General features: G+C 34.0%; 1 protein-coding gene across 4 annotated transcripts in view; it reads right to left on the bottom strand.

The window, feature by feature from the left end:
• LOC147073521 (serine protease persephone-like) overlaps positions 1-23,736 on the bottom strand; it is a 50,899-nt gene that overhangs the window by 15,438 nt on the left and 11,725 nt on the right. For 2 of the 4 annotated variants that reach the window (XM_085944319.1, XM_085944318.1), the window contains 5 exons: positions 21,891-21,966; positions 20,810-20,910; positions 19,619-19,693; positions 8,764-8,855; positions 7,069-7,178 (listed from right to left, as the gene is read on the bottom strand). In XM_085944319.1, coding sequence (XP_085800445.1) covers positions 7,069-7,178; positions 8,764-8,855; positions 19,619-19,693; positions 20,810-20,910; positions 21,891-21,966 — 454 coding nt within the window. Of the gene's footprint in view, positions 1-7,068; positions 7,179-8,763; positions 8,856-19,618; positions 19,694-20,809; positions 20,911-21,890; positions 21,967-23,405; positions 23,674-23,736 lie in introns of those variants that run through there. The other 2 variants (XM_085944316.1, XM_085944317.1) reach the window with 2 other exon arrangements.

Here is a 23,736-nt window from a genome sequence, read left to right as displayed (position 1 = left end):
AAACCCGTTTTCTAATATCAACGCTAGTTTAGAAAAATGCAAAATAAGCTATGTATTTTCACTTACCAATGGCTTGCAAAATACGCTATGAATATTCCGGTCACATATCGCATTTTAAAGTAAAAAAAGTTACTATTAATTGCGCCTGTTAATGACACATGACGGAGTTTGCACTGACCTTTACTTCAGATTGCGCCTCTTACTACCAGCGCTAATGCGCATAGCGGATTATTTACGTTTGTCGACAAATAATATTTAAACAATAAAAAATTGTAAAATTACATTACATTGCACAATCATTTGTGTTTACTTAAAGAAGAGTGTTAATTTTAAAAGCCTGGTAAGTAGGTAGGTAATACAACTGTTTATTATAATCTAATGTAACTTTCTTGATGTGATATAATAAAATTGTTTAATTATTTATCCATCCTACTCTGGATATTTTTATTTCCCTTCACTCGATAATTATTACTTATTTATATGTCAAATTTTGGCTGGGAAGATAAAGGTTTGTTCGATACAGACTATTGGCTTGGTTAAAGATGTTTTACGCATAGAATTAATATCATTAAATTATGCAATTATCATTATTACCCGGGGCAAAATCCGCTATGTCTAAAATACGCGTTAATTTAAATCCGCTATGTGCTGCCTCAACCACAAAACGGATTTAAAGACCCAAATAAAACAAGCTATGTGCCTTTTACCCACAAAAAAAATATTACGACTAAAGTGTTAAATATTGTATTATAAAATATCATTTATACTGAATCCGAAGTAATTATCTAATTTTCAGTTTATTTGCTTTGTAAAAAACGTGAGGCATTGTTGAGTAAATCAGTTTTTTCCTTCTCCTGAAAAGTTGTGTTTTATTACATAGCGGATTTTGCAAGCGCGACGACGAAATACAGAATACTGAAATGTCATTTTGATTTCCATAGTAACGCACGTATATATTAATAAATTAGTTGCTAGGACCACCCACTTAGTAACCAATAATAGTGGATTGGATTACGGATTTCTTCCGAAATGACTTTTCATTCAAAACAAAATTAACTGAAAATGAATTCAATTCTACTTAAAGATGGCTAAAAGTATTAAAAGAATGCATAGGCGTCGTGTTCTGATATATTCTAAAAGTTTCAAATGTCTAGCTAGTCGGGAAGTTAGTTAAAAATCGATTGCAAGATTTGTACTAGATAAACAACCTCCGGACAAACAAGAATACGGGCTAAGAAAACGTGGTAAAAATGAAACCCACTTAGATACTAGATAAATGCAAATATTTTTATATGAAGTATGTAAAAAATAAGTAATTAAATTTAATAAAAGAGCTGTCCTGTCCCATTAAATATGTAAAATATTACCTACTTAGAATAAAATGTATTAACGTGACGTCGTCATTGTTAGATAAATGACTCAAAGTTTAAGATATAAAAATGCTAATAATTTTGCGAAAAGATTAATAAAGTAATGGAATAAAACAGTGGTTTTCAAAAAAAATCGTCAAATAGTAGAATGTGTAAGCCTGCTGTTCTTCACGTTATTTCTAAATTAAATCAATTTAGTCCCAATCGAGGCCATTTAAATTCATAGAAACCCTGAAAATATTAATAGGGATGATGGATTACGGTTAAAAGCGTCATGGTTTCCGGCACTATCAGCAAAATCCAATATTCGAGCCGGTATCGCTGGTCGTAACGATTGACACATTACTCTGAGCAACGTTTGCTCTTAGCTAATCGGATTCCTTTTCACATTCTTAGAGCAACGTTTACATTCATATACCTACACTACATTTTCATCATAAAACATATCATCTCTTGATAATGGCCTCTACAACGAGCATGAAACGTCGAGTAAAGAAGGAAGAAGGACACACGGTGGAAACCCAAAAATCTAGTACGATAAAAACAACCGTGAAAGCCTCAAACATAGTACAATCCCGGCTACCAAAGTGATATATTATAAGACAAGATAACTGCGCCCTTTACTAAACTAAAATACCGCTCATATTATGTTTAGTAATATGTTATGTAAAATTACTACGTATTGTAGTGGCAGGCAAGTCATGCGTTGATTAGGGGTGGCAAATTATAAAGGGCGGCAAACGATGGACCGAATGCAATCACAATTTTTTAAAGCAGTGACTTTTTATTAACTTAGTATTTCGCATGAAGCAGGCGATGCACTCGCTTCGATAGAAAGAATTGTCATCTCAGTTTTAAAACTCATAAAGGGGCCTCCAAACGCGTCATAGATATAGACCTCTGCGTATCTAAAACCACCGCTGTTTGAAAGTAGGTTTCGAAGAAATGTTTTAATCCCCTATAGATTATAATATTTTCTTGAAGATTTTGGCTGCATTTGTCTGTTATGAGATGAGATTATTAAAAAAAATGTAGATATGCACTTAACAATTTGAGATTAGACATTCTAAATCTGTCTGAAGTCAGTACGTACTTTTACTGCATTATTTCGTCATTTTAAACAATGTTATACATATACACTAGGGAACTCAGAAATAATGGGAACTGAAATACCTAAAATGTAAGGAGTAGCAGCTAACCGATCTCGAGTACAGAAGAATAAGGGATAAACTTAAACACGTGTCAAGAATACGTCATACATCGAATGCTGACAACTGCTTTCGATTTATAAATTGACGCTCATTAAATATTGATGTATTACACACACTATAGCACGTCCATAATGCGTGGTTAATTTTAGTAGGAATCTCACACATTCAAGACCCTGAATCAAAATGTAGTGTATTGAATAAGTATAGCCTATCGGATTTCTATTTATTATCTGTTCTGTGATATACACACATTGTTAGCTCCGCGGCCCAAAAAATTGTCAACTCCACAGAATTTTGTCTAAAGTGTAGTATTATTTATATTTATTACTTAATTTTCTATATTTTGGTTTCATTGATTATGAGAAGGCATTTGATTCAATAAAAAAATCTTCTATTATAGACGCCCTTAGCAACCAAGGAATTTCCAGACGCTACATAAACATATTGAACAGTATATACAGTGATGCCACAGCATGCGCGAAACTCCACGAATGGTCGTGTAAATTCCCCATTAACAAGGGTGTCCGGCAAGGTGATACCATTTCACCTAAACTATTCATCGCTACTCTTGAGGACTTATTTAGGAAACTTGATTGGAAAGAAGAAGAAAGTGTTCCAATTAATGGGGAGCACCTTAGTCACCTGCGCTTTGCAGATGATACTGTTATACTCGAAAGACCTCCAAGGTAGAATGCAAGAACTCGCGGATGTCAGTCAAACGGTCGGCCTAAAGATAAACGTCTCAAAGACAAAAGCGATGAGGAACTGTTTTTCGGAACCTGCGATTATCCGTATTAATGGCATCAAACTCGAGCAAGTCAGCAGCTACGTCTATCTCGGACAGCAGGTGTCCATAGACGGAAGCATGCACGATGAAATTTCTTGAAGAACAAAGCTGGGATAGAGTGCTTTCGGACGTCTGAATAGTATCTTCAAGAGTGACCTACCATTGTGTCTTAAGCGTAGGGTGTTCGACCAATGTGTTCTACCCGTGCTCACGTATGGCTGCGAGACGTGGACCCTCATCACGAGAGATGTCCAAAGGCTAAGAGTCGCACAGCGAAGCATGGAGAGGTATATGTTGGGCATCACGCGAAAGGATCGTAAGAGAAACGAATGGGTTAGGAAGCAGACAGGAGTATGCAATGTAATAGACGTTGCCAAACAGCTGAAAGAGAGATGGGCGGGGCAAATTGCTCGCCGAAAGGACGGCCGCTGGACAAATGCTGTCATCCAGTGGTACCCAAGGGGCACAAAACGGCCACAGGGTTGCCCTAAAAGCCGCTGGATTGACGAACTGGTAAAGTTCGGCGGAAATACGTGGCAGCGAACGACACAGTATCGAGGAGAGTTGGAAGAAGCTTGGGGAGGCCTTCATCCAGCAGTGGATTGACCCCGGCTGATGATGATGACTTAATTTTCTACTTCCAAGCAATGCATGACCTCATAACTACACGAGAGGTGCTTCAACTACTTTCTACATTTCTCCCAGATCTTGAACCTTTCTGAATTTATATTATGTACCTTGTATTCTTGAAAGTATGTTATAAACCACTTGCTAACCATTAATTTTGTGTTCCTTGGATTTATCAATAATATAGCAAGATCTATAATTGTTTTCATGGCAGCCGGTTGTCGCCGAATCATTCCTTTCGCACCGGAAATAGCCACAGACACCTTCTAACCGGATGGACTGCAACTCTGTCATGCAGCCGACGTTTCTGCGGTTGTCAAAGTCCAATCTCGCAAGATGTTACCACTTATCATTCAGTCATTTTGTGTTGATAACGTAACAAAGGCTAATAAGAAAATACTTAATTTTTAATAATTAAACACCATTTTAATTTAGACCAGTGTCAAGGTGGATAAATATTATTGCACCACGTATGTGAAACATCGTCATTTTCTGCTACGTCTTGGATCCGATAAACTAACATACTTGGATAGTTTTTCCTCATACATCATGCAATTGCACAATCATAATATTATATTAAATTTGTAAGGGATATTTTCCCATGTATATTTTTATCTTTATAATAATATGTAACCATTCCAAATTAAAAACGAAATATTTTGATATCCACTCATTTTATAGAATATTAAAAAAAAAACGAATACCTATTCCACCTTCTGTCATTTGCACAGTCGTACAAACTATGTCTATAATATGACAATTTAAAGGGCGAATTATATTATGGTGCATATCGCGGACTATCGCGTGACATCACAGTTAGCTACCACTACGGGAAAAAAGTGTGTAATGTCGTTTTTCTCGGTGTTCAAAATGTTATCAGACTGATGCTCCCATCCCGTAGCACATTTCGAAACTTTAAAGCAATGACACTCAACCCTTTTTTTCTTCGGGCCAAATACATATATTTGTAAAGTAACTCGGGCCGCATTACTACTGGTGTAACGAAACAAATCATGAAAACTTAAATCCATTAGAATTTAAATTCAAATTCCACCAAGTACCTTCGGTTGATAGTATTAGAATTATAGTAGCATTGTATTAATATTATTATACTCATTATAAAGTATATTTTTTGGAACATATATCATTGATATACGCTTTACCATATTAGGTTAAATGCAGTGTGATGTTCTACAGTAGCATTTTCTATGTTCTGAACAATGACATTATTAATGGACAACGCACTCAATACAGTAGCTAGCAAGTAAATTCGCGCATAGCGACATTCGCACATGTATTATAGATAGATGTCACGCAATTTCCATTATGCGATATCACATTTTGAAACATTTTTGAGATTTTATAATTTATGCGTGTTTTTTAAATTAATCGCGTGCAATAGCAACACTCTTATACCAGATCTGATATGGACCATAATGACAATCCTCTTCGGGTGTCGAAAAAGTCGAAACGAATCTCAAGATATACGACATTCCTGATAATAAATGTGTTTCGGGCCGCACATAAAAGCTTAAAGGGCCGCAGGTTGAGTATCGCTGCTTTAAACGAACATTGTCAGTTTGCAAAATCTGCCGAAATCACCAAAACAACAATGAGGTTACCTAACCTTGAACCCCACTGCATCGACACATGCATGACGTTTTGAACGCTGTTATCTTGTTTTACATGTCTACACTTCTTCAAATCATGTCAAAATCACGTTTTTGTTTTTGGTGGATGGCGAGAGGCAGAACGACTTAAGTGCCCTGAGACTTTTTTTAAATGTATCATATCTGTTCACTTATGATAAAATTTCTCATTTAGTTTTTTTTTTATATCTAATAATAATTATTGCTTGTCTAGTAGGTAAATGGGCAAGGTAAACAAGCCTTTTAAACGTATTTTTTCTTTCGACTTTATGATACATTTTTATTGAGTTGTTTGGCCAGTATAGAATATCATAAGAATTGCCATCTAACAAAAATGCTTCAGTGGGTGTATTCTATATACAAGGTGGATATCGGCGGCTATTGGCGGTAGTTCATCATATTTATGTATTGAGGTATTATAATTGTTACAATAAGTTAGCCGTCTAAACTGTCAAAACTGTCTATCTCGCACTAAAAGTTAACACAGCCGAGAGAGGGGCTGTTAAAACATACCACTTTTCGACAGTTTAGACGGTTAACTCACTGACTGAAGTGGGAAAGCTAAACGTTATTAACGTATTTACAAATTATTTTTTAACATATGTAATATAATGTAATTATATAATGGTATCCTTTAACGAATTGATTGTTTTTAATTAGTTAGTCTTTAAATAAAAATATTTTTCACTAAGTGACTCTGATAGGTGGATTATTCACCCTAATTATTCAATGTCTTAATTAGCTAATCAAGATTATTGATTCCAAACCGAAATCCAAAATGTCGATAACAACTGTAGCTCAGAATATATGTCTTTGTATACGGGATCGTTCTTCAAGTTTATTAAATTTTCTTCCACTGTTAATGTCAGGTCTATACTGTCGTATCTTGCAAAAGGATTGGTGACCCACTTGTATATTTCATAATTATATGATGGAGAATAGTTAGAAAATGATGTTGAGGTTTCCTACTTTACTGTCTTTTGGAGTTGACAAATTTAATTTATTTAAGATTTGGTTGAGAAAGCGTCTACCCCAGGAAACCAATCAAGTTGAAAGTTTTTAAGCTTTCTGTGAACAATAATTCTAACGCTTGATTCACAGGTATCTTCTTTCGTGGCTTATTTATAACTCCTCGGAGCATACTAGTGTGACGTAGCACACAGTTTTTGACAGACAGGGAAATAATGACTCTTAATAGATTTTTGAGTTTAACCCGCGTATTCTTCCTCCTTATTTCCTAATTATGAAGAGATTGTTCTTTTGATAATGGCCTGTGCAACAAGCCCAAAACGCTGAGGAAATATGGAGAAAGAACACGCAGTGGCAACTAAAAAATCTATTACGATAACAACCAAATGTGAAAATGTAACATTAAATAATAACTCAGATTTTCTTTTAACTTATAAATGAATGAGTATGCATACCTGTCTCTTAACACTACGCAATGCGCCGCTGTGAGAACATATCTGTCAGAAATTAGAGTTCCTCCACAGTCAAAGTTGAGATCATTTCCATCATCGTAGCCCAAAGCAACCTGAAAAAAGAGCAACATCTATTATAACTCTAATAAAAATATCAAGATACTGTGATTGAAAAATCTCTTATATTATTAAAATTCCTAGTTTAAAGATGTGCTTACACGGCCTACAGCTTTGCATAGAATACAAATCGAGATGTGAAAATCTTTAATTAGTATTTAAGATTATGGTCAGAGGTGTTGTAGTGGTAGTTTTATCAATATTTTGTTACATATTATTATATTATATACCAGCGGCAAAGGATGGATGTAGGCTGTTAAGATTCGCCATAAATAGTGCACCCTAAGCATACATATTTGTTTTCATCGAAATAAGACTATATAATTTAAGGATAGTTTTAAAAATTCAATCAAACCCCTCCGAAAACCAATCCTTAAAGATAATAGTCAAAAATACTCGTCTATCTATAAAATATCTAAAATTATGCAATTAAATCATACAAAACTTTGGATATTATATAGATAGAATAATATTTTTGTCTATTTTAGTTTGCTTTAGGCAGGGCTTAACGAATTTAAAAAAAAATAACCAACGATAATATTATGTGTAATAAGTATTCTTAATCCAACGAAAACAAATAAGTATGAATGATAAAGTGTGCACAACTTTTTCTTATCGCCCAAAGTATACCAAAACTATTATGGTTTGATTGATTTTTCAAATCTAACCAACATCATCTGTAAATTGTAGCTTAGTTCAATAACAACAAATACATTTATGACTAACAAAGGTTAATGTGCACTATTAATGGCGGATATTAACAGCCTACATCCATCCTTCGCTACTTCGATACTTATAGCTTCTGTACACTTGCATGGATATACTTGTAGCAATAGTGTGTATTTTAAACTATCGCGGTAATAACTGTTAACGGCCCACATGCTCAGCGTACGTCAAAATGGAGCTTTTATGCTATTTTCAAAGCATGGTCCTGGACATTTTTTAAACGTTGTAGATAATCTATTTACATAATTTTGAAGCCTTATTATCCTTTATATTTATTTTAAACATTTGATGACTGCATAAAGTATTTTTATTACATAAAATAGTATTATTTTAAACCTCTCGCTCTAATGTTTTAGAATATAGTCATATTTCAGTAGGTCCATGTGAAGTGGTGTTAAGATTTTTTATATTTATTAATTTTTAAAAGCATTTGTAAAACTATTAGTAAAATTTATATTGACATACTTATAGTAACATATTTAAGGCATTTTATTATTCAAAAAATGGGCAATATTTACAAATTTAAAGATATTTTTAAAGATATTAATTATAAGCTATGTCTTTGTCCATTCAAATGTGATAAACATTCTACGAATAAAGTTTGCTTTATAATAATTATTGACCTAAGAATTAGGTAGTATTTTTTTGAAATACGCCATTTCTATTGGCATTTCCCAGTGGCTAAGCTACAACATACGGCCGTAGCCATAAATTGACAAACGATAAATAAAATGGGGAATAAGATCATGGTAATGCGCGTATTTGAACATGTACCTTTACCATACTATGTAGTTTGTTACGCCTGCCCCAATCTAATATAATATTATCTTAAAACATTATAAGTAATTTCTTTACCATATGAGGATATTCTCCAAGTGTCGCTAGTTCCCCTCCAACTATTTGTGTTGAAACTGATATGGGCATCGCCTCGATGTACTGTTCGCACACTGAAAAACAACAATAATTATTAATATGTAGTAGGTAATTAGTATGACCAGATTGGAGCATTTTAATTCGGTGCGTAAAATGCGATGAATTTTATACAAATCCACCGACCAACATCATATTAAATTTAAAAGTTGTCTACGGCTCACAATTAATAATTCTTGTTACAATTTATTCTTCACAATTAATAATATGTTTCTTAATCTTATGAATAATACTTGGACCAGATAAATAAATCCAAAGGTTGCACATCCGTATGAATTTTGAGCTTTACGGATAATTTAAGTTCATTTTCAATATACAGGCGGACCTCGACTTTCGAACGTTTGACTTTCGCACATTTAAAAAAATCGTTTTTTTTAAAACGTCGCGCTGTGGGGTAAATATATCCCCCTCTCGCTCGCTCACAAGCAAGTGCATTTATTGCATCACTTGCATCCTGCTCACACCCGTCACTTTGCTTGTGAGCTAGCTAGGATACGTTTAGTGAGTGAGAAACGGAAAAAAACTGCATTATTGATACGAACAAAAAGAAATCAAGGACTCATAAATTTCACGCGACCGAAATAAAGATGGAAATTATTAGACGTCCTGATAGCGGTGAATCTTTTGCATCAATCGGACGTTCGTATGATACAAACAGGTCTTCGATATGTTGTGATAAATGTGGAAATATATATTTAAAGATTGTTTCCAAAAGACACGGCATAGTTATGGATGAAATGGAAAAAGCTTTGCCATCATGGATCGATGACCAACATCAAAAAGATGTCCCTCGGAGTATTTCAATTATTCAAGCGAAGGCTCTTAGTTTGCACAAAGATTGAAAGGCTAGATTAAAAGAAGATTCTAACACGATTTTTCTAGCAAGTAACGGTTGGTTTAACAAGTTGAAAATGAGGTTTTCTTTTTATAATATTAAATTCACTGGAGAATCGGCTGATGCAGACAGAAATGCTGCAAAAGAATTTATTTCCTCATTATCAAAAAAATACTGAAGATGGAGAATATTCCTCTAGCCAAATATTTATTGTAGATGAGACAGGTATATTTTGGGAAAAAATGCCTGGTCAAACATTCTTATCTAAGGAAGAAGCAGTTGCCCCTGGGCATAAGCCTTCTAAAAACCGATTGACATTGCTTCTTGGTGGAAACTTAGCTGGTGATTTAAAATTGATGCCAATGTTAATTTATCATCCAGAAAATCCCAAAGCATTGAAAGGGAAAGATAAAGAATTGCTTCCAGTCATTTGGTAATCAATAAAAAAGCCTGGGTTACTGCGTTAATATTTAAAGATTGGTTCACTTTACATTTCGAACATTAAGCAATATACAAAAGTTAATTATTTACCATTTAAAATATTTTATTTAAAATAAGAAAAAGAAGAGGTGGCTAACAGTTAACGTTTGATAACTTTAAAGGGAAACACCCGCAAACCTCACTTAAACATGTCTCTTAAACTCCTCTTAAATATCTTATATTTACTTGATAAATAAATATTTTAAAATACACACAATTATTTTTTTTTACTTCCCTCTACTTTCGAACATTTAACATTCGCACACGCTTCCAGGAACCAATTGTATGCGAAAGTCGAGGTCCTCCTGTAGTCAGTAACGTCCCTAGACAAAATGCCGCCTCATTTTTTATACAATATTTTTCATTACCCTTCTGACTAAAATATCTAAGAAATGTGTTATAGGTACATTACCGACAAAATATATACTACCTACTAAATCTAATTTAAATGCTATCTCTCCTTCAATAGAATTATTGTGAGTCCACGGTTTCAGATACATTTAAAAATATACCTGGCAACTTCCAAAACTCGCGATTGACTGGATATTTGGATAAATTTTAAATTAGGCAAGTATATGCCTACCTATAATTCAAAAATCTGCACGTGTCATATCTGGCCATCAAGGAGGTGACGTACAAGGACAACGGAAGTAAACTAGACATCGCGAACCCGACAAAAATACAGTCCTGTTAAACCTTGTACGTTAATTAATACATTTTGTTTCCAACCGGTGAGCTTGTTTTTTTTAATGGAAATATATTTCCGTTGTTACTAAGTTTAGGTAACTATTTCTATATTATATACCTAATGATTCTCCTCGATTTGCTGCCCTTCGAGTAACTGCCGCCCCCAAGCGACGCTCAATCTGCCTACCCCCACGGGACGTCACTGAATATAGTCAATGTCTTGAGAGCTTGAAAACTCGAGTAGGCGATCACATTGATAGATACGAGGGTCCAGAGCTCTCCATAAAGTTTATGGTGTAACCCGTGAATACAAAATAAATAATTGTTCTGGGAGGAGCGGATAAAATATGGTGTCTTAAAGATAGATAGACCACCCTACCTTTACTGCGTATAAATCTTAGTCCAGACCAATTTACCAGTGGCGAGGGGTGGTGGTAGGCTGTTAAGATTCGGCATAAATAGTTAAGACGGTACTTCAGTGAAACGGCAAATGATTTCAATTATAGGTGCGACGAAATTTCAGATTGGCTTGGCAATCGGAGAGCGAAAGTCGAGCTGTGAACACGTAAATTTGTTTTGTGATGGCGACGTGAGAATTAATTCTTAATTCGTGTAAAGATGACTAAAAAACGTTACCCATTTAGTACTTGAAAAATAAATAATGTCAATGAATATATTATTATTATTATTATTAGTAATAGAAAAATAAACATAACATTAAATGGACGCATGTTGACTTTTTATGACAAATTATATTTTGTTCTGCACACTTGCACAATCTTCGCGTCGCGTAGTCACGATCGTTTTAGCATGTAGCCCCAGCTGAAGTGTCATATTTATTTGTTTTCCTTGAACTAAGAATACAATTTGCAGATGGTGCTAGTTAGTTTTTAAAATTCAATTAAAACATGCCTAAACCGTACCATAATAGTTAAGGTATCCTATGGGTGATCCGACAAAAATCGTACACACTTTTTCAGTCATACTTATTTTGTTTTCGTTGAATTAAGAATACATCGTACAGCTGGCGTTGGTTAGGTTTTTTTTAAAATTCATTAACCCTGCCTAAACCAAAGCATAATCAATACAACATATTCTTCTACTTATAAAATATATAATGTTGTGTATGGTTTAATCATGGCATAATATTAGATATTTTATATATATACGAATATTTTTTGACTAATATCTACTATGGCTTGGATTAGGCAGGGTTTAATTGTATCTTAAAAACTACAAATACTATCAACACATTCTGGTATTAGTTCAATGAAAACAAATGCTTTTCACTGAAAAAGTTTAGTGTACACTATTTATGTCGGATCTTAATACGCTACCACCACCCTTCGCCACTGCAATATACATAATATGGCCACGAACAAATTATTAGACAATGTTTTGTAAACACCTGGCGCTACACAAATGCACGTGCACTAGCGTTTCCAGACATCCCGATTTTTGCGGGACGTCCCGTTTTTTAAGCAAAAATAGATTGGGGCAGCTGAATTAACGATTAGTCAACAACTTTTTGCACAGTTAGTTTCAAAACCATGATGAACGAAATAAATTTCGAAAATATAGAGAATGCGGTGTCTATATTAAATTTGACAGGAGAAGTACATATGGATGTATGTATGAAGATGATGATGTATGAAGAATTTAACTCTGTGAAACCTTATATTGATGTGATTGCAAAAATTCGTTATTCGTAATATTCGTGAATTATTCCCGGAAAAGGAGCTTAAACACAATTTCTAACTAATTTCATTTATTTTAAGCATACCAACATCTAATTGCTATACCGAACGGGTATTTTCTCAGATGAATTTAAAATGGTCAGATGAAAGAAACAAAATAATATGTTCAATTGCAATATTTGTCACCATACCATTGCCGACTCAAGTAGAAAGCCGATACATTCACAACGACTGGTCCAACCTTTTCCGCCCCTTCCGTTGTTGTCTATGGATGACCTGTCACTGTTCTATATAGTGCTCATACTGACGCGTCTGTCGTGTTCACACAGGGAATGGTTTGATTTGGATAGATGAGTTCCATGATAAATAATACACTAGCATTAACACACCTTCGACAAATGTAATGCACAGATCAATGCTAAATATTTTTTGGAAATCGATATTACCACCGGTTTTTGTGTGAATGACTAGTCTGACTTGGACAGCTGATGAATAGCAGTAATGTATATTATTTATAAATAACACTGATAGTTAATATATATATGATTTTAGAATTTATTATAATTCAATTTGAAACGAGAAAGGGCGAATCAATATGTCAAGCAATCTGGGATCTGATTTTGACAGTTGAAAAGAGGACCATTTGTTGCTTGTGCAAAAAGTTATGCTCAGGCTTTATTAATCTAAAGATGGCTGTGCACCATACTGATCTAGTTATGATTGAAGAAATGTTGAGTTGTTTTCCGCTACATTGTTTTGTTTTGACAACATAACCTATACATTAAAATCTGGTACCCATGTAATGCTGAGTGGTATGATTGCTACAGATTTAATGCCTTTATAACTTCTTCTTCTTTTTAAAATGGATGACAACTATTTTTTGATTGGCAGAAAATATCTACCAATATAAATAAATCATACGATTCATTAATATTGTTATACTATTGCAATAAGTATTTTTTTTTAATTTTATTAAGGAAACAAACAGTTACATGTTGATTACAAAAAATTTAAATATAACAATGAAAAGTTATTGCAACCAGCAAAGTTTCCATGTATACATTATAATATAGTTAAGCCTAACAAGATAGAGAGTAAGAATAACATAAATATAAAGAAATTACATAAGAAAATTACACGAGAAAGATGAGGAAGAAAATTTTGGAGATAGCGCGTTTAAATGAAACAGGTGAATTATTAAAAGGATCAACGGTGGAGAAATACATATTATAATTTAAACAAGAGCGCCGAATAAAAGAGTTTTGTGCATAATTAGAACCGCTACAACTGATATGGTACAAAGTTTGGTTTCGCGTAAATCTTGATGGACAATGGAAACCCACCCTTTCGAGTAGGTTTGGCGAGTCAACAAAACCATTGATAATTTTAAAAAGAAAATATTGATCAGATATATAACGTCGACTTTCCAAAGATGGTACCATAAAAGTTGCAGCGGTCGAAATAGAATTAGATAAATCATAACAGAAAGCTTTAAAATTGACGTGCTTACGAAATCGCTTTTGTACCGCTTCGAGACGATTTATATAATATGTAACGTACTGTGGATTCCACACGACAGAAGCAAACTCAACTATAGATCTAACATATGAGAAGTAAAGTACCTTCAGAACATCCGCTGATCTGAATGGTTTAGAGATCCGAAGAATAAAACCTAGTAATTTTAAAGCTTTATTGATTGTTTCATTGATATGTGCGTTAAAATTCATCTTATTATCCATTATAACACCCAGGTCACGTATTTTTGAGCTGCGTTACAAGGGTTCGACTCCTAGTTTGTATTCTGTGTTGATGGGGTTCATACTTCTGGAGAATGTTATTGACGAGCATTTGTTGACGTTTAGATAAAGGTGATTTCATTGACAGTATCTATACAGTATATCTAAGTCAGATTGTAACTCAATACAATCATCGACTGAAGAGATATTTTTATTTATTTTTGTGTCATCTGCATAGATGGAAAATTGTGAGTTAAGAAAACAGGTGCTCATATCATTAATATATAAGATGAATAATAAGGGACCAAGGTGGGACCCCTGCGGTACTCCGGATGGAATGTGTATACAACTGGAAACGAATCCTTTAATTGCAACAGCTTGCGACCGATTTGAGATGTATGAATAAATCCAACGAAATAAATCACCGTGAATCCCCAGGGCCCAGAGTTTTTCAAGTAAAATGCAGTGATTGATTTTATCGAAAGCTTTAGAAAAGTCCGTGTATATAGCGTCCACTTGTGATTTACTGCCCATAGAATTAAGTATGAAATCAGTGAACTCAAGTAGGTTAGTTTCTACGGAGCGTCTCCTGAAAAAAACATGTTGATTTGGTGTGATGAAGTTACGTAGAGCTGCAAAAATATGGCCGGAAATGATCTTTTCTAACAATTTTCCGAAAATAGGAAGTTTGGATATCGGCCTGTAATTAGTAATGACGCTTTCGTCCCCACTTTTAAATATTGGAGTAATTAATGCTTTCTTTCATACATTAGGAAAACATCCGCTTTTAACAGAAAAGGTAAATAAAATTGATAATGGGGAGGCCAATTCTTCTCCACAAGAAGCAATCAAAACGGGAGGAATACGATCAGAACCTGCACCTTTATTTATGTCTATGTTCCCCCACGGTGGTCGCGCGGATTAAGCGTTGGACTATCACGCCGTGGGTCTCAGGTTCAAATCCTGGGTCTGGCAAGTACACATATTGTTTTTAAATTTGTGTGTGAGTCAAGGTATGGACCTAATAGGTTGAGCAAGTGGCTGACATCCATTTCTCGTAAAAAAAAAACAAAATCTGTTAATACAAACCTCTACTCTGTGAAGGCCCATATGATCCTATTAGGATCGAACATCGTTGAAAAAAAATGTTTTTGATGTATGAAAGAACTGATGACGGAGTGAATATTATTGAACTAATTATCATAGTGCTAACATCTTGAAAAACAGGTGTTTGTACATAAGGATGACGGAATAAATACAGATTTAAAATAGTCATTGAATAAATGACATATATATTTGCCAACTGAAACAATTTTTTCATCAAGTAGCATTTCACCGGGAATATTGGACCCATTGGATTTGGATTTAACGAACGACCAAAAACATTTTGAGTTTCGCTTAATGGATTTTTCTGCCCGTAAAATGAAGTCTTCATAACATTTTTTAGCAAGGTGTTTTTGCCTTTTTCTTAAAATGACAAATGTATAATAGTCTATGGGACACTGTACTTTTTCCATTTTTTATGATACTTTAAGGGTTTGAAAAACCAGGGAGGATAACGATGACCTGGAGTTATACATTTTTTCGGTACGTTAGTATCAATAAACTCCCAAAGTTTAGCATAGAAACAAGCCGAGGCATCCTCCATATTCATGTTTGGTAACATAATTGTTTCCCAAGATACTGCGAAGAGATCCTTTTTGAGTTCGGTATAATCGCAATTTTTAAATAAATATGTCTCACGAACAGCCGCTTGTAACGTTTTCTTTTTGGTTATACTAAAACTAATAATAAGGGATTTATGATGTGCATCTTCTGGAGTAAGGGGTGTAATACACGAGGTAACCACGCAGTTACTAATGCCAGAAATTACAAGATCAAGAATACGATTATTAATATTACATTTAGAGTTAAATTGATGCATGTTCGTGAAGGATAAAAAATCAGTTAAACTGGTACAAAACGGATCATTGTTGTAATCAGGGTGGAGATAATTGACGTCATCAGATGATGTCCAGTCTAAATTTGGAAGATTGTAATGTGCTACCATAATAAAAACATCATCAGTATGAGTATGATATTATATGGTAGAGCTTTTTTCCAAGTGCGCGCTCAGATTGGTTTTAAAATCGGTTCCGGGTGGATGGTAGGAACGTAATGTAAATTAAAATGCATACGGGGATATTAAATTTTGCCATCTAATGGATGACAAATTTGTGAATGTATTTCCTTTGAATGCATCCAAAGTGCACAACTAATAATAATTGATTAATAAATTTTCCAGTAATAGGGAGACCCCTTGCATAAATATTTATAGATTTTTCATGCTTGCGGTTACTTAGTTACTGTGTATTCTTTGAATCATTTAATTCATATTTAAATAATAATGTCACTTGCATTAACCACATTATTATTATTATTATTATTATTCATGACTTAGTGAAAATGTTTACATAATGTTATGAAACTTAGCCCGTATACACGTGAATGGATTTCAGTCGCCTAGAGTCATAACTCACGTTTTGCAATTATATCATAGCATTATTCTATGTAAAGAAAAATAATTGGCTATGAAAAGTTACTATAAACCACGTGAAAATCGTTGACCAAGTTGACTTTTGGTGTCATAACTCACCTTTTTCAATGAATAATGTGAGTTCTGTCACCTAGGCCTTTCTAACCAATCAGGGAGCTCTATTTCCTATAGTGTGCTGTGTGTCATCAGCCTTAGGAATATTATATATTATATTTAAAAAATAATAATAATGTAAATCGACTCACTCACTCAATAATATTCAAGGGAGTTCAATACTTTCCTTCTAATTACAAAAAACAGTGCTCTGGTGGTTTTTAGCGATTATCTCAAAACTCATTTAGGTACTGCTGGCAGTACGTATTATCACGGCCATAACAAGAAAATGCAAGTAGTGTAAAACGTAATTATCGTACAAGTTGCAAGACTGCATGCATGGATCAAAAAGTTCCGCAGTTTCTGAATTTTATGATAGTTGCTACTTGCATGATATCTGCTGATGCACATAATATAGTGGCGAACCTCATAAAAAAAATACAAACTATACCGCGCAGAGCATTTTGACGTTTACCGATTTTTGCAATCTGTATAAACCTGTGAAATAGCACCACACACCAACAATAAAATAAATGCATTCGCACTATTAAATCCAAGTAAATCCATCCACATGTACAATTTCTAATACACACAAATCTATACTAAAATGAATATTACAGATATGGGTCGAAAACTTACTAATATTTAAAAATTCAAGACGAGCGCGGAATCGAATTCCCGACCTTTCGGTTAGCAAACCCGCAGACTGCCGATACACTTTTACGTACATTGCATATTTGACGACTGTCATCGTTATAGAACAAAGCTATTATTGTAGACGCAAACCAATAAATTATCCTTAATTTTTAGTTTTCAAATTCTGACTTTAATTAGAATTTTTAGGTAATTATGAATATCAACGAAGAACATTAGTATATGGAAGTGAGATGGAATAGGGAACCGGAGGGTAGGTTAGTTTGACTCCAATAATAAGAAGGTTAATGCGTGTATTAAACGAACCCTAGTTTTATTATCTTCTTCCAAATAAATATTGATTTAATTATTACAGGTAAGTTTACAGATTATAATTTAGATGTTGAAATCACGAGTATGCGTTCTGGTAGACTACGAGTTTGATCGGGCGAAGCGCAACGATAACCTTACGGTTGAATCTTCGATATCTGAATGACGATGTTGCTTTCTTCTACTGAGTGTTTTATACTGATTCGATACAATAGAAAATGCTGCTATCAACTACTTGAATATTTTTTGATAATTATGCTTATGAAGTTTATTGTGCAATGCATGTTTCGTTTCGTAAATTATAAACAATTGACTTTAATTTGAATAATTATGCAGTTTTATTAATTGGGCAAGATTGATTTTCATACAAACAACTTTTGTGCATTTCATGGTAAACTTACATAGCATTATTTCTTAATTTGAAATATTATTGATTAATTGAATTATTATATTATTTTGCTAAATTAGCTTTCTGTTGAAATTTGATTGACTCATATAAATCGCTTGTTTTGCAAGTTTAACAATATTATGTTGCAAGATACATTGTAGTTATAAATTAATGGTTTCCTGCCAAGTCATGCTGAATGGTAGTATTATAGTAGTACGATAGTAGTAGGTATTCACCCTACAAGTGTATTGGAATCAGTCAGTCAAAAAATAAAATAATACGTAAGTAAGTGTATTTTTAAATTAAGAATTGTATTTAAAATAAAATTCTAACTAGATTAAAATACATTTTTATGCTATTATCTATATATTACTATATCTACATCTCACCGAATGGAAATAAATAAATTGTCTTCGTTAAAAACCGTACCTAGGTAGCAGAAAAACATTTATTGTTTTATATGTTTTACAGTTCAGTATTGGTGATTGTGGTAGTCACCACTTTGGCAGTAGGCGAGAGATGAGCGATGGAGGAATGAAGAACTGAAGTCTGAGGATGATGTAGATTGCGTGTTTATTTGTGATTACGACAGAAATATAGTGAGTGATACAGTGATGGAGTGAGTTTACAAAGTGAGGTATTTATTCGATCGTTCTAGCCTTTTTATTTAAGCCAACACGGTTAAAATATAATCGCAATTAGTACTCAGATTTTGATGAGAAAAACATTTTATTATATTGTTACTGAGGTGAAAAAGTGATTTGACTGTGTGAATTTTGTATTTAAATGCATATATTATTATGTAATGAACAATGTTTTCTCTTTCTCACCGAATTAGCGTGATTCAAAACTGCTGTCGGCCAGTGAGTCGTTAAATAAAAAATAAAGGACACTTAAATAAATTATATTAATTTGAGAACTGGGTCACACGGATCTGTTGACAGCCACAGACCATTATAAATTTCAGTTCAAGAAGAAAATATATTTTTGAAAACATTTTGGAAAATAGTGGATGATTGTAAATGTTCAACCATTTTTATAAATAGAGTATGAGATGCACAGTGAATTTAAAAGTGTCAATATAATCGTGGTTTGCAACCATTGTATATACGATGAAAATAATATATTTAAATACGTGTATTTTTCAAAATATTTTGCGATTTTCAGTCGTTAATGAGATATAGCTGAATATTTGAAAATAGCCAAGATGGCGGCTTAGCACAGAATGTACGACATTCTCGGTATGGTGTTATTTGGTAACACCACTATGCATATTCTGCGGAGGCTACTCTTTGGGAAAAATTATTTCCAGGTATGGGGATATTTTGACATAACATGATTTAATTGTAGGTACTAGATACTTACTTGTTTCTGATTTTCTTATTTCAGAGTATTTTCCTGAAATTGTTCGTGTCGTAGTTATTTCAGTTACTGCAGTATCTAAAAAATAGATTTCAATATTAGAAAATAATTTGTGAAAAACATTTAAACTTTTACATAGTGTCATATAGTGATTTTGACACAGGGGGATTTAGGAAGGATGGGATGGGGATGTAGGAGTAAGAAATAGGTATGGATAGGTTAGGAATAGCATGAGACTCGGGGAAAGGATGCAGGGTCGTGGGTAGATTGACTTTTACCTCTAGGACCTCAGTTACCTGTCCGGTTACTTCACTCATTCGTTGTGTTCCTGGGTTAATAAAAAGGCATAATAAATGGAATAAATATAAATATCTCGGATTGAGCGCCACTCTATGATGATGCATAGAGACAATAGTGATAAGGATAATTAAATGAAAAGCAAGTAGAGAAATTTAAACAGATGTATAATTAATAAATGAGATAACTTGCGGGCTACAGTGTATAAAGAAGTTTAATTACTTAAGTGAATCACGAGCACCTAATGCGATATAATATTTAAACAAATAAGAACAAAAACCCAAAAGCTAGTTCCGGTGGACCGTAACATAAAAGAACAATAAATACCAATTACACAAAAGGCTCTCCAGCCTTTTCGCTGCCCTCGATTCCTTCCAGGACGGAATCGAGGGGTCCGTGTTCAAACGTGTGGGAACCGTGGAGTTCCTCCGATCTCCTGGCGTGGGGGGGACGTCCTTCGGATGGCCATCGTCCTCGTCTCCACAACGTCAGGAAATCGAAAACCCTATGCCCCGGGTCCGAGGCTCGGAACTGGCTAAGACGTCTGCTTCCTTCGAAAGGTCAAGACTGAGAGCCTGACTCCTGCTTCACCTTCGTGTAAAAAGCCCGCTATCTCGTATAGCGCCGGAAATAGTGTCACGAACTCCGTACAAACTATCCCGTGCGCAGGCGTGATCCGGTCGTACTTTTGCGTAGTGTTGCCCTCGTAAAGACTTCCTTGGCTTAGTGTGTAAATAACATGACAATAGAAGCATCGATTATTTCATTTGTCACTTCCATCGTCGTTTGACAACATTCAGAGTTACATGCGCATCTATTATATACACAAGATATATACACACGATACAATCGGCGGCTATCGAGGGTAGTTTATCATATCAATAATTGATTAGTTACCTGTTTCATCAATGGGAAGTGGCATTGAACAGCATGCAAGTTGGGTTAACCCATCAAATCCACAGCTTACGATGTTTGGACGCTGTCTTGCTCTAAACTGCCTATAAGTACATGAAAAAAAGTCAAAGTTTGAAATAAAATGAATGAAATAACCAATAACCTATTTATACAATCTGGAGTGTAAGATAATAATATTAAAAAATATCCCTAACCGCAGAATTTTATATTAATATTACATGGGTATTATATCCATAGTTCAATCATAAATAACTACCTACTGAGAATGTTCTCATGTTATTATACGATGATAATTTGAACAAAAAGAGGATAATGGTTCAAAAACATTATGATCACGCCACGTACTGTCACATGCTGGTACGGCGACAAATTTAGTCTATGGTTTCATCACTCCGCAGAATATTTTGAATGATCACTATCTCTATAAATTCAATGATGGAGAGTGTCAACTCTAATGTATTAGTATTTTTAATTATGATTCCTTATCCATACTAATTTTAAATGATTTTAAAATTTTCTACGTGTGCATACGTTAAAATTACTTGTGATATTGCATCCATAGATAATATTTTCAACTATATTCAACCTGCAGAACACAGATATTAGATAATAATTTAATAGTAAATCCATAGAGAAAACCAATAAAAACAAAAACACGTGATTTTGACATGCGTCAAAAATGTGTAGGCATGTAGAAAATGATAAAAAAAAGGTTAATTAAGCCATGTTGGTGTCGATGCGGTGCAGTATGCTTGAGGTGACCTCATTGTTGTTCTGGTGATTTTGGAAGATGTTACAAACTAACAATGTTCCTTTAAACTTTTAAAGGTTCAAAATGTACTACAACATACTCCAGATCACACAGCTTCACAGTGACACAGATAGCTACGTCTCGATCAGGCGATATTGACTTCCGTTGTATGGATTTGAATAAGATGATAAATTTAAACGGAGCAAGAGTGTAACCCTGCTTAAGCCCGGTCGTGATTGAGACAGTGAATACAACTATAATTTTGGTGTTTATTTACTATAATTTTAATAAAACAAAAAAATCATATCTCACCTAATTATTTCAGGGCATTCGTGAATAATTTTACATTCTCCCAGAGTCCAGTCATCAAAAAAGCAATTGCCTCTTTCTAGAAATACAATACAATAATTCATTATTTTTTGTAAATCGTTGATACTTTAATAAATTGACGTTTTAAAACGTGTAAACCTTTGTACACATGTAAACAACTATATCAATTGAAAAATTATGATCTTTTGACTGCATTAACTTCGAATTTATATTCAGCACCATAACATAGGTAGGTACATGCCTAATCTGAACCAAGCAAATCAGATGGTAATTATATAAATTTATGGGTATTTTATGGGATTCCAATTCCGAAATGTCAAATTGAATTTTTAATATTAATATTCATTACTATAGTTTCGTCATTTTGCGAAATATTATCACCATCTCGGTAAATTCAATGATGAAGAGTGCCAACTCTTATGTATAAGTATTTTGAATTATTATTCATTACATATTTATTCTAATTTCAATTAATTTTTAACAATTTCTACGTGTGCGTACGTTAAAATTGCTTGCAACATTACATGTATAGATAATATTTTGAACAAAACCCAACCTAAAGACCATAGATAATAGACAAAATTATTATGCAAAATACATAGTGCCAATCGCTAAAAATATAGAACACACGATTTTGACATTAGTGGAAGCTGTGTAGGCATGTAGAAAATGATAAAAAACGTTTACGGAGTCATGCGGGTGTCGATGCAGTGCGGTGCACGTGAGGTGACCTCATTGTTGTTCTAGTAATTTCGGCAGATTTTGCTAACTGACAAGGTTCGTTTCAAGGTTCAAAATGTGCTACCTACGGGATGGGAGCATCAGTCTGATAACATTTTAAATACCAAGAAAAACGACATTACACACTTTTTTCCCGTAGCGGCAGCTTACTGTGACTTCACGTGATAGTGAGCGACGTGCATCATAATATAATTACAGCTTTACGTGTATTATCTATGATTTGACCATTGTTTAGACCTGACGAAGTGAGAGGTTTGATGAGCCATGTAGACAGCAAAACGAATGCCTCTGCTTGACACATGCACAAGTGAAAAACCAGACTCTAAAATATGTTGAGGTGAAAGTGGGTGATGAAGTGAATATAGATGTGGACTTAGGGCCGTTTCAGATGAGACACCGGTGTCGCGCTTGATATAATATAGGAAGCCTTTGTATTCGAATAAAGGTACCTTTGTATTATGTTAATGAACGCCCCAGAGCTAATGAGTCAACGCATTATTTCGCGTTATAAATTAGAACATAAAACTGGCTGTGGTAATAAAAACAAGTGTATCGGCGGCTTGAGAATGTAGCGGCCGACGGAAAAGTGTACCGGGCACGCGTTATCTCATTAGCTCTGGGGCGTTCATAAACATAATACAAAGGCTTCCTATATTATATCGAGCGCGACACCGGTGTCCCGTCTGAAACTGGCCTTAGATACATACGAACTTGAGTGGCTACATGTAATGAAATAAGATTGGCTTATTTACTTACCAGAATCATAAAGACCTTCTATGTGAGATATGCCAATAATTAAGACGATCGTAAGTCTACAATATGTTCTTACTGACGTAAACATTTTGACTTATGCTTAAATAATATAGGTACTATTGTCTCACACTAATAAACAGTTATTATAAATTAAAATAATGTATAAATTTGTGCCAAAAATTCGAATTCAGAAGGAATATTAAAACATACTTAATATTTACACTTTGTGTTGACAATTAAGTTATGCGCTGAGAAATATTATTTTAATACTAAATGATAACATATATGAGTGAATATTATCAATTAAATAGGTCATCAGCTAATTTACGATTGT

Source organism: Rhyacophila brunnea, unplaced genomic scaffold, assembly GCF_057557595.1.
Source record: "Rhyacophila brunnea isolate RB1 unplaced genomic scaffold, BYU_Rbru_1.0 scaffold_17, whole genome shotgun sequence".
NCBI lineage: Eukaryota > Metazoa > Arthropoda > Insecta > Trichoptera > Rhyacophilidae > Rhyacophila > Rhyacophila brunnea.
This window is presented reverse-complemented; position numbering and strand designations above follow the sequence as displayed.